Source organism: Engraulis encrasicolus, chromosome 20, assembly GCF_034702125.1.
Source record: "Engraulis encrasicolus isolate BLACKSEA-1 chromosome 20, IST_EnEncr_1.0, whole genome shotgun sequence".
NCBI lineage: Eukaryota > Metazoa > Chordata > Actinopteri > Clupeiformes > Engraulidae > Engraulis > Engraulis encrasicolus.
In genome coordinates this window covers 31,979,379-31,994,140 of record NC_085876.1, presented here as the reverse complement: position 1 = coordinate 31,994,140, position 14,762 = coordinate 31,979,379, and the positions used below count along the sequence as shown (strand labels likewise).

At 41.9% G+C, this 14,762-nt stretch overlaps 2 protein-coding genes across 2 annotated transcripts in view; both read right to left on the bottom strand.

Moving 5' to 3' along the window:
• Positions 1-200: 200 nt before the first annotated feature.
• The window catches only part of nudc (nudC nuclear distribution protein), a 17,996-nt gene continuing 3,434 nt past the window's right edge, over positions 201-14,762 (bottom strand). Inside the window, exons 4-9 of the mRNA XM_063185783.1 lie at positions 13,474-13,566; positions 11,998-12,111; positions 6,770-6,964; positions 6,132-6,215; positions 5,697-5,815; positions 201-778 (exon numbers count right to left, since the gene is read on the bottom strand). Coding sequence (XP_063041853.1) covers positions 727-778; positions 5,697-5,815; positions 6,132-6,215; positions 6,770-6,964; positions 11,998-12,111; positions 13,474-13,566 — 657 coding nt within the window. The 3' untranslated portion in view covers positions 201-726. The remainder of the gene's footprint in view (positions 779-5,696; positions 5,816-6,131; positions 6,216-6,769; positions 6,965-11,997; positions 12,112-13,473; positions 13,567-14,762) is intronic.
• LOC134436524 (uncharacterized) lies at positions 7,912-11,981 on the bottom strand. The gene is made up of 3 exons (XM_063185784.1): positions 10,903-11,981; positions 10,147-10,467; positions 7,912-9,808 (listed from the first exon to the last, which is right to left on the bottom strand). The coding sequence occupies exons 1-3, from the start codon at positions 10,945-10,947 to the stop codon at positions 9,563-9,565; spliced, it is 612 nt and encodes a 203-aa protein (XP_063041854.1). The 5' UTR covers positions 10,948-11,981; the 3' UTR covers positions 7,912-9,562.

Here is a 14,762-nt window from a genome sequence, read left to right as displayed (position 1 = left end):
GTCTTTATACAACTTGTATTCAGATATTAGGTTTGTTTACTATATGAAGGTATCAAAGTTAAATGTATTTACAAAGGCTATATGAAGTGACTGGTACGATTTATCATTGCATACACTATGTGCATTTAGCATTGTTAAAAGACATGTTCAAAGATGCTTTAAATATGTTTGTGATTAAAAAAAAATGGTCCGAGACATGCAAGGTTTCAACTTATTTATTTAAAAAAAGGAAAAAAAATGAACAAACCAACAAACGGCAAAAAAGCACAGACCCAGAGCGGACATTTTAAATAATCCAGACCGTTCCCCATGCAACAGACCTTGAAATGATTCATTTCTGCATAACAATAATGACTGTACTCTGTAACCCTGTATGAGGGACGGAAGGGATATTTAACAGGAAAAAAAAGAGGCAGAGAGAAAAAAAGACAAGAAAATGGTTAAGACAGATGGGGGCAAATAGAAAGAAAAAGGGGGCTTGGGAGAGATTGGGGAGGACAGAGAATGAATGAGTGTGAATGAGTATGACTGAGAATGTGTGTGTGTGTGTGTGTGTGTGTGTGTGTGTGTGTGTGTGTGTGTGTGTGTGTGTGTGTGTGTGTGTGTGTGGTTACGCGGCCTGAGGTTTGGAGTGGATGCTGATTGCTGACTTGACTGAGGCACAGGAGTACAGTATGAGAGAGAGACAGAGAGGTGTGTGTGTGTCTGTCCCAACGGCAGCAGATCTTAGCTGAACTTGGCTTTGGAGAAGTCCATCTCTGGATGCTGTTCCATAAACCTGCAGGAGGAATAGAGAGAGGAAAAGGGCTGTCAAGTCAAGTCAGGTTTATTTCCACAACACAAGATTTAACAATTCAATACTAAAAGTTCAGAAAACACGCTTCACTCATTGTATCTTGAGGTGGAGGGAGAGGAGGGAGATTTTGAAAACTGTTAATTTTCAAGGGGAGTTTGATGCACCTTAATGTGCATCCGTAATGGACGGTGTGCGCGATTCTGTATAATACTACACAGGGGTGATTGTGAAAAAAAATCCTGAGCCTGAACTTTTCCCCCTGCTCTAATGACGACGGCAAGATACTGCTTAGTGATGTAAAGTAGGCCTATTTTGACACATTATTCAAACATTTAACATCCTGTGTATGAACATTATTCAAGCCTGATAGTAGAAGAAAACCCTGAACCTGTTACACTTTCTGAGATGAGAATAACTTAATGGCTAATTATTATCAATGTTTTCATTTTTGCAAATTCTGTCAAGCCTAAAATCAGGCATGGAGCCTGAATACTATCACCCCTGTACTACAGCACATTCAACAGGTGCCAAAGTGCTTTACATGGAACGATAAAAAGTAACAACAGTACACAAAAACAAAAAATGAAAGGCTAACAGTAGATAAGAAAAATGGCAATCAATAATGATATACATTATTTTACACACAGATGTAAAGAAACAAATACTCATTGATGAAGGAGGAAGAGGATGCGGAGGAGGAGGAAGAGGAGAAGGAGGATGAGTAGAGTAGAGTATAGAGAGTAGAGTATCATTTATTGATCCCAGGGGGAAGTTAAGGTGTCAAGTAGCATACAAACATAAATACAAGAAGACATTGCCCACCAGACGTACAGACATACTTACACATAAAATAACCATATATGAATTAGAGGAAGAGGTTGTGAGTGACCAAAAAAAAATAGGAAGAGGATGAAAGGATAGAAAGAGGATGATCATGAAGAAAGAAAGAGGAGAAACGGGAGAAACATTAGATGGCAGTGAGTGACCTGATTCCAACTCTGACTGTACAACTGCCTTCTGTGCTCTCATCCAGCAGGTTAAACTACTGGTCAATGAACCTCAACCTTGACAACAGAACACATACTGAAGGCTAGTGTATAAGTTACTGAACACTGATTCACAAAAAACCTGCACGGCCAGCACCATTAACAAGGCTTCATCATGTTGATCCATTCTGTGTCTCTTGATCAATTTCATTTTGTATCAATGAGGAAGCATCTCTACGGTGTAGTCGTAGCTTTAAAGTGATACTGTCCCATTTTTGGAAATAAGTTCATATTACACCTCAGTTAAATAATCGAGTTTTACCTTTCTCCTGTACTTTCCACCATTCTCAGAGTTTGGCAGTGCAAATTTGACCTCCAAACTAGCAATTAACATTGAATCCTATGAGACCAGCTAGCTGTTAACTGGTATCATAGGATTCAATGTTAATTGCTGGAGAAAGGTAAAACTCAATTTTTGAACTTAAGGGGAGATGTAATATTATCTTATTTCCAAAAATGGGACAGTATCACTTTAAATTCGAAATGAAAATCCATTATGTGTTTTGCCTAAGTGACCAGGGGTTCCCAACCTTTTCCAACTTGGAGCCCATTTCACAAATAAACTATGCAACTAAAAAAAACTATGCGACTCACACAAAAAGCCAACAGCAAAGCAACACAGGTATATTATTTTGATTTTTAGCAAATGTTTTCAAGGCCCACTTGGAATACCCATTATGGCCCACAGTTTCATAATCACTACAACCATGTCACTACAACCATGTCACCACTACAGTCATGTCAGTCCCTGCAATGTTAAAATAAAAAGAAAACAACAAGAAAGAAGAAAAATTGAGTGCGATCCATTTCCTACTACAGTACTAGATTACTTCAGAGACGCACCAACAAGACGGAAGAGCGCGGTGTGTGGAAGATAACCTTGGAATCACTACAACCCACAACGTCAAGTTCAGCTCCCAACCGAAAGCAATCAAGTACAAAATCCTATTTTAATGATGATAACCATCAGAGATGAATACGATGCTGGCCATTGTGTGCCCCTGTGAGCCTCATTGATGTAACGAGGGAAGCTTCGGGATTGCATGAATGTGGGTAAAAGGTTGACAACTCCTAATGCTGCTGAACGGCTGAGCATCGGCCCCTGGTAACGATTTGTCCCGTTACTCATCATTCTTCAAACACACACATTTGACTTCTTTATTTGGATTGACAGATAGGCGTTTATCATAGCACAAGCCAAATTTCATAGGAGTTTTACACAAAGCTAAAAAGGATCTGCTAACTGAGTGTCTTAAGGATACATGTGGCACCTGCGTCTCCAAATGAAAAGGCTCCCAATTATGCTGGATACTGAGCAGAATTTGGTCAATTATTTAGCCGTTTTTTAAAGAGAGTCCACAGAATCTGTAAGCCACGCACACACATTGTATGGACATGGCCCAAACTACTGTAATGAGGGAAGCTTCGGGATTGCATGAATGTGGGTGAAAGTTTGACAACTTTTATCTCCCATTTGCATTGTGCTAGGGTCGACCTCTGTCGTTCCCAAACGTGACTAAGTATTACATGGCTTCCAGTGACATCACCCCATGATTTTGTCATATCTGCTACCGTGGTGACCCTGACTTCCTCACAGAGACCCTGAACCCACGCCTCCTTCTCCTCCTCCACCTCCTCTCATCAAAGTCAAACAGCACACCTAAGCAAATGATCTCCACAGGGTCTGCCTGTGCTGTAATGACAAACATTTGCTCATTGGTGGTGTAGAATGCGGACAGTTGAAGCAACAGAATTTGCTTTTACACAGTTGCTCACATAAGGTTGGGACTGGGGTGACTAGCTGAGATTTGGGGACTCATTGTGACAAATATCAACAGATGAAACGGTGCAACTCAGATCTGTCAAGTTATGGCTTCACGTCAATAATAAGGCTTACCCAAACTTATTACTGGACGTCCCGTCTACGTAGTAGTGATGTGCTTAATTAATCTGGCTACGAGCCTGTCAACAATTCAAATTATGCAGAGCAAATCCACCTGCATCCACTCACCAACATCCCCTTGCTGTGATAAAAGTTGTAGGTAGAAAAATACAACGAGAATCAGCCATGTCAAGTCAATGGAAGAAAATTCAGACTATCACCGCAGTGATATGACGAATAATATATTTTTCAAAAAAGTTGCAGGAGCTTGCATGCAAGGTCTACCTCTCCCTCATATACACTCACACGGGAAAAAGAAGGACACTACTCACACACACACACACACACACACTAGGCACGCGCGCGCACACACACAAACTTACTACACACGCGTGAAACACACACACACACACACACACACACACACACACACACACACACACACACACACACACACACACACACACACACACACACACACACACACACACACACACACACACACACACACACACACACACACACACACACACACGGCCAGTACAGGGTGAGCTGAGCTGGCAGGGATGTCTCGGGGTGGCTTTATGGCTCCTATTAAGGCTGCTGGCCTGACCTTGACAGCTGCACAGTAGTGCAGGTGAAACACATGGCACAGTTCACTTCCACTGACACTGTAGTGTGACTTTGCCTTTTTTATATGCACTTCCCCATGCCCATAAAACGTCACCTTCAGCATGGACCGAGCAGCGGGCGGCACACTGAGTTTCTCTCTGAGTCTGCGTGTACATGTGTGCCATTGTGCATACACATTTCAGGTGTCTGTCAGTCACACCTGTGTGTGTGTGTCTGGTTAATGTCTGTCTACATTCATCCTCCTTCATGATGGAAGATGAGTCTGCAGTAGCCTTGGAGAACAGACTAATGAAAATGTCCTTGTCAGTACCAAGGACACCCACAATGCTAGACCTCAAGACATGATGCATCCCAATAAACACTTCTAAGCATTTGGACATACAAAAGGGTAATGTTTAATCCAGGTTTATAGAAATGCAATGTTTATAGTAAAACCTGGGAAGTCCGCACACTTGAAATCCTTTCTGTTCTCTTTTATTATTTCATGGCTGGATTACGTTTCGACTTCAACCGTCTTCATCAAGGATTTCAAGTGTGCTGACCTCTCACTTTGAAAACTACAGTTGGCCTTCGTCCTGCACCTTTTCCTGGGATGTGTACAATTCTCTCCTTCAACCTATAGTAAAACCTGGGGTTTTTGTGACCAGATGGAGCCAATATAACTGTAAAAGCTTATCCATGTCCTCTTCTGTATGTCGTGTTGGCTTAAAGTCCCTGCTAAATGCTATGTAATATAATGTAACAAGAGTGTAATGCAGCGATTCTCAAACTGTGGGCCTGAAGGTATTCCAAGTGGGCCTTGAAATACATTTCAAATAAGTCCAAATAATATTTGTGCGTCTTGCTGTTGTCTGTTTGTTTGAGTTGCATTGTGCATTGGGCTAAAGGTGGGCCTCAAACATTTATAAAGCGTTTGAAGTGGGCTAAGAGTTGGGAAAGGTTGGGAAGCCTAGGTCTAATGTAGCTTGGTCCTGACCATACCAACACTACAATTTAATTTCGTATTCATGGTCTGGAGGTTGTTTGATCTGACGCGATTGCAGGAAGCGGGTAGGACATGTTCGGAAAAAACAGGGTAAGTTGAACAAACATGTCTGACCGAATCTTTGGCGATGTAGGACCATTTAACAGGCATGTCTGACAGAACATCCTACAGTAGGATAAAATTACAACGTAGGACCGTTTGTCAGAACACCGGCCAAATCCTGCCGCTCAACATCGCTCCACAGTAAACAGGTACCAGACGTAGTGCGGAGCCAAGTCTCTTGGCGGAAGCACGTAGGATGGTGCGCAAGGCTAGGTCTAATGTAACATAATGTGGCTTATGGTGCTGCCTTACTTCTTGAGAATGTCCTGTTTCTTCTGCTCCTCCGAGGTGGGCAGCCCCATGGACTTCTGGCGCTGATCATACATCATCTTCTCTACCATGCTGCGTGTCTCCATGTCAAGGTCAGACAACTGAGAGACGGGGAGAGAGAGAGAGAGAGAGGGAGAGAGAGAGAGAGAGAGAGAGAGAGAGAGAGAGAGAGAGAGAGAGGGAGAGAGAGAGGTGTTAGGAATTCAGAATAATTCAAAATAAGAGTGCAAGAGTGACAAAGGTCGAGGGGGAGAAAGAGAGAGACATTACTAGCATGCTATGACAAGAGGGCAACATAATCATATACCATAATAATTAATCAGTGTAATAAAATCCAGCAACTGATTAAAAAAAACCATGCAGTCACTCTCGCATACATGCCTTTCATGGATATCAGAGTCAGTGGCTACTCATTACCTTGGAGTTTTCAGGGTTAATTTTCTTTGTGTTGAGCTCTGGGTCTGTAGTAATCAGTTTATTCCACCATTCCATTTTGTTGATCTGGTGCAGCGACAGAAAAAAAAAACAGAAATTATGAAATTCTGATAGTAACAGCAATCAATCATTTCCCTTGATTCTACTTCCCAACAGTGTGCTTTTTAACCATCTTCCACCATTCCACACTTGAAACTCGTTTTAACAACTTGGGGAAATGTCAAAGAGCTTTCATCTTTTCATATGGACATAACTTTTCTAGGCAGATTGTAACCATATGAAACCTGTATGCCTTCTCTAGGAGAACATCTCCTGTAAGTGGATGGAGACAACGCAAACGATTGCAAATGTTATTGCAGTTAAGAAATGGATCACACTCAGTTTTTTCTTCAGTTTTTTGCAGGGACAGACAGACGTTTCGGCTGTAAGAGCCTTCCTCAGTGTCACTTGCGAAACGTCTGTCTGTCCCTGCAATATTTGAATAAAAAGAAAAGAAGAAGAAAGAAGAAAAAGAGTGCGATCCATTTCCTAACTACTTGATTACTTCAGAGATGCACCAACAAGACGGAAGAGCGCGGTGTGTGGAAGATAAATGTTATTGCGTTAATCAGAAGCGCTACCTTCTCTAGATGGATAGTGACGACCTTGCCATCGTCTATGAGCCAGGAGCTCTCCTCCACCTTGACCTCGTTGAAGAGTGCGGCGTCGATGACGGGCGGGTGTCCCTTGAGGCCCACCTTCAGCGTGCGTCTCTGCATGTCCACCACCACGTCGCGGCCCTTCAGGCGGAAACCCACCTCAAAAGGCACCACGATCTACGGCCAACAGGCAAAGCAAACAAAAAGAACAATTGGTTCATTTTAACTATATGCATGTAAATAAATAAAGGTTAGGCTTTTCTGCCTCCATTATCATATATACAGTGAATGTGAAAGGAAGTAAGTGGGAGAGGAACGAGAGAGACAGGGTAGGGTCAGGAGATAACCTAGGCCGGACTCAAACCCCGGTCACTCGCCCACATATGGTACGTGTCTTAGCGTGCTGCCATGCTTACAAGTAGACGGCACAGTAAGGCTGTAATGATAAGGTCAACTCACGATTCGGTTCGTATCAAGATCTTTGACCTACAGTTTGATACACAACCCTTTTTGCAAAATAAGGAGCTTAAGGGTATCACAGTGGGCAGAGGAGACCACATTGTCAGTTTATTTGCTGATGATGTGATCTGCTATTTGAGAGAACCTGACGACTGTCTCCCTCAAGGCAAGGCAAGGCAAGGCAAATTTATTTGTATAGCGCATTTCATACACAGGTGCAACTCAATGTGCTTCACAAGATTAACAAATGCAAAAAAAGAGAAAGGAAACATGGAAGAAAGACGGAGTTATATTAGAGTCAAAGAACACGTAAAACATTTAGATAAAACATGAGGTAAAATGATAATAATGATAAAATAAAATAAAAACAAACTTTATAAAAATAAAAATTTGAGCTAGGGGAAAGCATCTGAGAACAGCTTTGTCTGAGTCTAGATTCAAAGCTATCAATTATTATTATATTATATTGTACTATTATAGTGGGTGCATTTTTAATGTCATCTGGAAGCTGGTTCCAAAGCTGTGAAGCACAGAAGCTAAAGGCTGCCTCTCCACACGTCCCTCAAGTGATTAGTTTTATGCCTTTGCCTCCGGATATAAATCAAACTTATCTAAAACACAAATCTTCACATTCAATTACACATCATCCAAAGAGGTTTTGTAAAACAATCAACTTTAATTGGCACTCAAGATCCATGAAATACCATGAAGTCACAATAACAAAATATATTGATAGTCTGTACACTAACAATTATGAGAAAATAACAGTATAAAAGCGGACATGGAAAGATGGAATGTCCAGACACTGGACTTCAATTCTCAAATACATCACATACATGGAGAGAACATTGTTGGAAAAACATTATACAGTTCTTTATAACACCAAAACTGAGAAGAAAATATAAACCTACCACCCAACTCTGTTGGCAAAAATGTGGAGAGATGAATGTGAACCATACATGTTTGTTTTGGCATCGCCCTGGTTTGGTTACATTTTGGGATGATGTACATTGTACAATTGTTGCAATACTTGGCTACCACATACCCAAAACATTCACAGTGTTAGTTCTGTCATCGTCTGTGTGTTTAGAGCGTAGGCTACACAGAGTTGACAGGCAGCTTAAAGTCATATTTCAATCAAAGCAGGGCGTTTATTTCCCTTATGTCATGAAATGACATGTAACACTGAAACAACAGAATAATAATAAAAAAAATCAGACTCTAGAGTCTAGCGGGAAACCATTACAACTAACTAATGCATATCACGTCAAACAATCGCGTAAGCGTGCCTAGAAATCAAGCGATCTTAACGAGATATTATGGAAATTCATCATTACACTGCAATACCAACATATCCACTACATTGTATTCACGTTAGCGTATTACACGAGAAACAAGTGATCTGAACAGAAATCATTGATGTGTTGTTGTTATGTTATCGTCAGCCTCTTAACGGTAATGCTAACAGTTAATACAGGGCTGCGATTAGAAACCGCTCGCTCATTAAGTTTTCTTACATCTAAAAACACAACAAATACAAACAGTCATTCACAGGTAAGTATAGCAAGAATTAGGCCTACATTGCTGCCAACAGGGATAAAGGGATAGCCTCGCGAGCCATCCTACGTTCTTCCACCAAAGGATTGGCTCAGAATTGCGTCAGATCACACAAGCTCCAGACCATGAATACGAAATGAAATGGTAGTATTATGGGATCGTCAGGACCAGGCTAATAAAGGAACACATCGGACTCCGATACTTTTAGAAGTTAATTCATCCTAACGGCTTCTTCAGTTAATTATGGGCTGTACTATTGTTATAGGAACGGGAAACAGTAAACATAAATTCTTGTCAGAATAAACAACAGAGTCAGAGTCATCTTACGTGCATGGCTTATGTTTTCGCACTTAACAACAATAATACATTACTAACAAGCATTCACATTACTATTACGTTCTCATTTTCAACGAATTGATTTTGAGAACATTCTTTGTTATCCTGAGGGCTGAACAGTGTTCTATCTTGGAAATGTCGCAGGAAGTATTGTGTGTAAATCTGACAGGCATCCGTTTAAAATCCTGATCGCTGCCAGTAAGAAAACAATTCCCAAAAAAAATGGTACAAAGAAGACCCCCCTGACAAAGAGGACTGGCTGAAAATTGTTAAGGACATATGTCATGGAGGACTTGACCTACACAATGAGACTAAAGATGGACTCCTGTATGGAAAAATGGACAAAGTGGATTATTTGCATTGTAGTGACTAATTGAACATATGGGACATTGTTTTCATATGTGCGTGCGTCCGTGCACGAGTCTAGATGCATGTATTGCAATATGTGACTCTATTGCTGTGTTCCGGGCAGAGTGGTTTACTGCATACGAAGCATGACAGACTCGTCTTTCTGTCTTTTCTGCTTGGGCAGACCTGGCACCTCCTTCTTTTGGACTCAGGTGGCTTGCATGGGGTTGTGGACATTCTAGTGGCTGCTGAGCCAGGGCTGCTTGAGGAAGATGCCGTTGCAGATTCTCCTTGTGGTGCGGATGGAGTACTGGGGGGACTCTAGAAAAGAACACAATAGAAGACCTTTTATTGTCTCTTCCTCAATTTACACCAGGGGTCACCAACCCGTTGATCAGCAGTAACCTATCTGATTGGCATTCATATTTGTGTCTGTAATCCGTTGGGATAGACTAACCTCAGCTTTTCGCCGTCACCATGGCGAGAGTCTTGCGTGCAATAGACTTGCAAGTGCAAGATTTTTATTTCTGTCAACGCTTTAAGAGGTAGATCTTGCATGCTATCTACGCAGAGGTTAGGGATCTTGGGCATACAAAGGTTGGTGACCACTGATTTACACCACACATATTCAAAATGACAGTGAAAGACTGAAAGCTCACCTGCTCGTCCTCTCTGACCAAGGCGGCAGATTCTGGATCGCTGGGCATGTGCGCCCCTCTTACAATGTGCGCCTTGACAACGGACTGTCCCAACTCCTCAAGAATGATGCACGGATTGCAAAATGTGACTCTGTTGCTGTGTTCTGGGCAGAGTGGTTTACTGCAGATGAAGCATGACAGACTGGTCTTTCTGTCTTTTCTCTTTGGGCAGACGTGGCACCTCTTCCTTTTGGCCAATCTGGCGGCTGCTGAGAGAGGGCTACTTGAGGAGCATGCTGTTGCAGATTCTCCTTGTGGTGCAGATGGAGTAGTAGGGGGACTCTAGAAAAAAAATAGAATAGAAGACATTTTATTGTCTCTATTCACATACACAATTTACACCATACTAGGGCTGCAACTAATGACTATTTTAATAGTCGACCAATCTATAGATCCAGTCATGATTAATCATGATGACAAAAATGACTCTTCCCAAATCTTCCCAGCCTCTGGTGCAGGGGAGTGAAAAAAAATCTTACAGCACACAATAAACTTTTAATCATGATAGTAGCTTATTTACTCCAAGATAAACATCCAATTCATAACTGCTGAGCACTTTTAGGTTTCAATATAGTGAATAAAGCATTAGTAAAGTTGGTTAAAAAAAGCATTGAATTCAATTAAATGATTAGTCGACAATGAGAATTGTTGTATAGTCTAATTGTTGCAGCCCTACACCATACACATTCAAAATGACATTGAAAACTGAAAGCTCACCTGCTCCTCTCTGACCAAGACGGCAGAGTCTGGATCGCTGGGCATGTGCGCCCCTCTCTCAATGTGCGCCTTGACAAGGGAATTCCCCAACTCCTCAAGAAAAATTCTCCTCTTGTTCTTTTTGGTCGAGTTCCACCCAGAGTCGATGTGGGCCCACAAGACAAATGCATTGGGAAAATATTTCAACCCTCATCTGGAGCCACACTCTAGCTTATGTATACTTTGACATTAATTTACAATAGCAGTCACAATAGTCCAATAAAAGTACTACAAGTATATAATACTGAATATATAAAAAGAAAACTGAGAGTGTTTTATGATTAAAGGTTATATCATGGTATTCAATTGGGCTGGCAATTTACTTGCCAAATTCAATTAGGAAGTTCACATACTATGATACTGTACTCCATAGCCAATGTATAGTCAATCATCATCATACATAATGTAAGTGCGAAGATACTCTCAATAATTAATTTGAGTGATCCTTTTGAAAACTACACAAATGAGACGGCTCATTCATTCTGCCCTCACAAAACGGCGAAAATCCCAATGCACACGTTGTTTTGATCTCATTTTGTTTTTGTTTTTTTTCACTTGTCATGCAATGATACTTTTGGAACTTGGATACCCAGTTCTGTTGTTGAACCATACTAAACTATGCCCAAACCAAATCAGCCCCTAAGCTGAAAAGATTCCATGACATTCCACAAAAAGTCAAATGATTAGCAGAGCAGTTGGTTTTATTAATTTTAGTCAGCAGCTCATTTATTTTTTCAATTTTGGGTGTAATTATTGTCCTATATATTACTTATTAAGAATCGGGTCCCACAAGTGCTATATTTTTTTTTTTACTAGTGAATTATAGAATTTAGAAAAACAAGGTTTTTGTTTTATTTTGTAAAATTAGGTGTCTAACAAAGTCAGAAAACCTTGATGTAAGAAACTAAACCTAAGGGGTTCATTTACAAAGTCAAGGTCTACAATGGGTCGGTGACGACCCGAAGAGGGTCTTTTTAAACATAACAGCACCAAAGATCAGAAAGGATTACAACGGTATTGAAACTGTATATTAAAAGAAAGGGTTTGTGAACTCACATCTACTTCTGATAAACTCTGTGTCCACCTGTAGTTTTCCAGGTCGGCTCCGTTGCCGGCGTTGGGCTTCATCTTCCCCTTGTCCTTCTCATCCTCCTCTTCATCAGAGTCAGACTGCAGGAGGACCAGATGCCACAGGGTCAGTGATTTCATTACATTACATTTACACTTAAGACGACACTTTCATACAAAGCGACTTTGAGTTATTTACGGGATATTGTTTACAGTCCCTGGAGCAGTATGGGATTAGGTGTCTTGCTCAAGGGCACCTCAGCTGTGGATGGAGGAGGTGTAATGGCTTGTTCTTTTGAAACTCGATTGTCGGAAACTCCGGCTTCCGCCTCGGAAAAGTGCAAAAGAATGGGAACTCAAATCGGGGTTCCGAAACACAAACTCGGAGCGCTTCTGTGTTGTCCGAGTTCGTTTAACATTAATGTTTTCAGACGTCTGTATTGTCCCCAGATGTTTCAATAGAACGCATTTACAACAGTTGTCGGGAGAACAATCTCGGATCTACCGACGGCCGAGTTTCAAAAGAGTGAGCCATTAGAAGAGGTAAGGGTGGGATTTGAACCTGCAACCCTCTGACCCTTAGTCCACCTCATAGGAACACATGATAGGAGCAAGCAAGGGATACTCTCCCTCTGAATTACATTAGTGTACTTTAAAGGAGCCAGGAGCAAGCTAGGGGAAGTCGCACACTTCAAAGTACGCTATTGTATCAGAATTAAGCTGTGCGAGTTCCTCTTGCTTGCACCAAGTTCACCTACTGGAACCTTCGCACCCATCAGGCATCAAATCTAAAGGCGCGATACCTCCATTGGAAAGTATAAGGGTCAGTGTCACACGTGGAATGAGGAACACTTGGTCCCAAAACTGCTCTGGTGGTACCAAGGCACCTTGTGCGGCAGCACCTGCCACCACCAGTGTGTGAATGTGTAAAAGTGGTGCATACATTGAAGAGCAATTTGAGTTTGTGTAGGAGAAGAAAAGTATATCAATTAGGGCTGCACGATATCAGAAAAAAAGACGATACTGGATAATAGCATGCAATACCTTGATATCGATATTTAGAAATATAGCCGAGTGTTTTTCTTGTCACTAATTTGTCGGTCTGTGTAGGGGGCGTGCCTTTGGTCGTGGCAGGCTTCTTGCGTGCCGATTGCCTGATGAAGGTCTAGTACCGAAACGTCGTTCATTAAAGTAAAACAGCGAAATGGTCAGTGTGCTGGAGTTTTTTTCAAGTTGTCTGCGAGATACGCATATTGCCACTCTTCATATCCCGAATTTCGATACATTTTCGATATATTATGCAGCCCTAATATCAACACAATGCATTCATGCAATGCAGTGCAAACCAACACGAACACACACACACACACACACACACACACACACACACACACACACACACACACACACACACACACACACACACACACACACACACACACACACAAAGTAGCACCTGCTTACCCCTTTTTCAGTCTTCTCCTTTGGCGTTTCAGCTGGGGGTGATGGTTTTGGAGTATCTTTCTTCTCGTCACCACTACTCTTCTTACCCTTTTTCTGAAAACACAAATAGTCTTTTGTCAATTTTGTGTGTGTGTGTGTGCGTGTGTGTGTGTGTGCGTGTTCCACCTTTGTTAGTAAGCATGCCCTTTATCATCCTACCAGGAGGGAAATTCATGTGTCGCAGCAGCATGCACACAAACACAGAACCAGAGAGATAAGCAAAAGGGGGTATGTGACCGGGCAAACACACTGGCCGCGACGAGATTGAAGCGACAGAGAATCGCTTCTGTGCGGCAAAAGCGATACGAGCAACTGAGGGGACTAGAGTATGTCCGTTAAAAGCAGAATGCAAGCATTCCAACATTTCCATTGACTGTGGCCACTGACCTCAGTACAGTACAGTCATTGGCTTGTGGCGGCTGTCGCTGAACCGCGTCATAGCTTATTACATTTGGACAATACTCCCAGGAGTTCAACCAAACTGTCGCTTTTGTCGCGCGACTTAATACAAAGTCAATTACTTCCCTCACTCGCCTTGCTCATGTCGCGGCCGGTGTATTCGTGCGGTAAGGAAGATATCAATTACAAATGTTATAACAATAGAAACGTTACCAATTGTCTGAACAAATACATCAATAAAAGATAAAAAACCCCCACAAGAAGTAGGTGTGTGTGTGTGTGTGCGTGTTCACCTTGTCTACTTTGCTCGTATTTCATACTGTAGCCTCTCTGTTTGGTCTGGGTACAGTTTTAGCATCTTTTAGTTTGATCATAACTGAGTAAACGGAAGATCTTAATAATCAAAGAAAAATATGTGAGTGTGTGTGTATTAACCTTGTCTTCTATTGCATTCTGTAGTGGTTTGGTTGTTGTTGGTGTTGTGTGTGCGTGTCCTACCCTTGTCTATTTTGTTCTGTAGCCTCTCTGGCTTGGTGTGTGTGTGTGTGTGTGTGTGTGTGTGTGTGTGTGCGTGAACGTGTGTGTGTGTGTGTGTGTGTGTGTGTGTGTGTGTGTGTGTGTGAGCGCCTCCTAACCTTGTCTATTTCGTTCTGTAGCCTCTCTGGCTTGGTGTGTGTGTGTGTGTGTGTGTGCATGCGCCTCCTACCCTTGTCTATTTTGTTCTGTAGCCTCTCTGGCTTGGTGTGTGTGTGTGTGTGTGTGTGTGTGTGTGTGTGTGCGTGAACGTGTGTGTGTGTGCATGCGCCTCCTAACCTTGTCTATTTTGTTCTGTAGCCTCTCTGGCTTGGTGT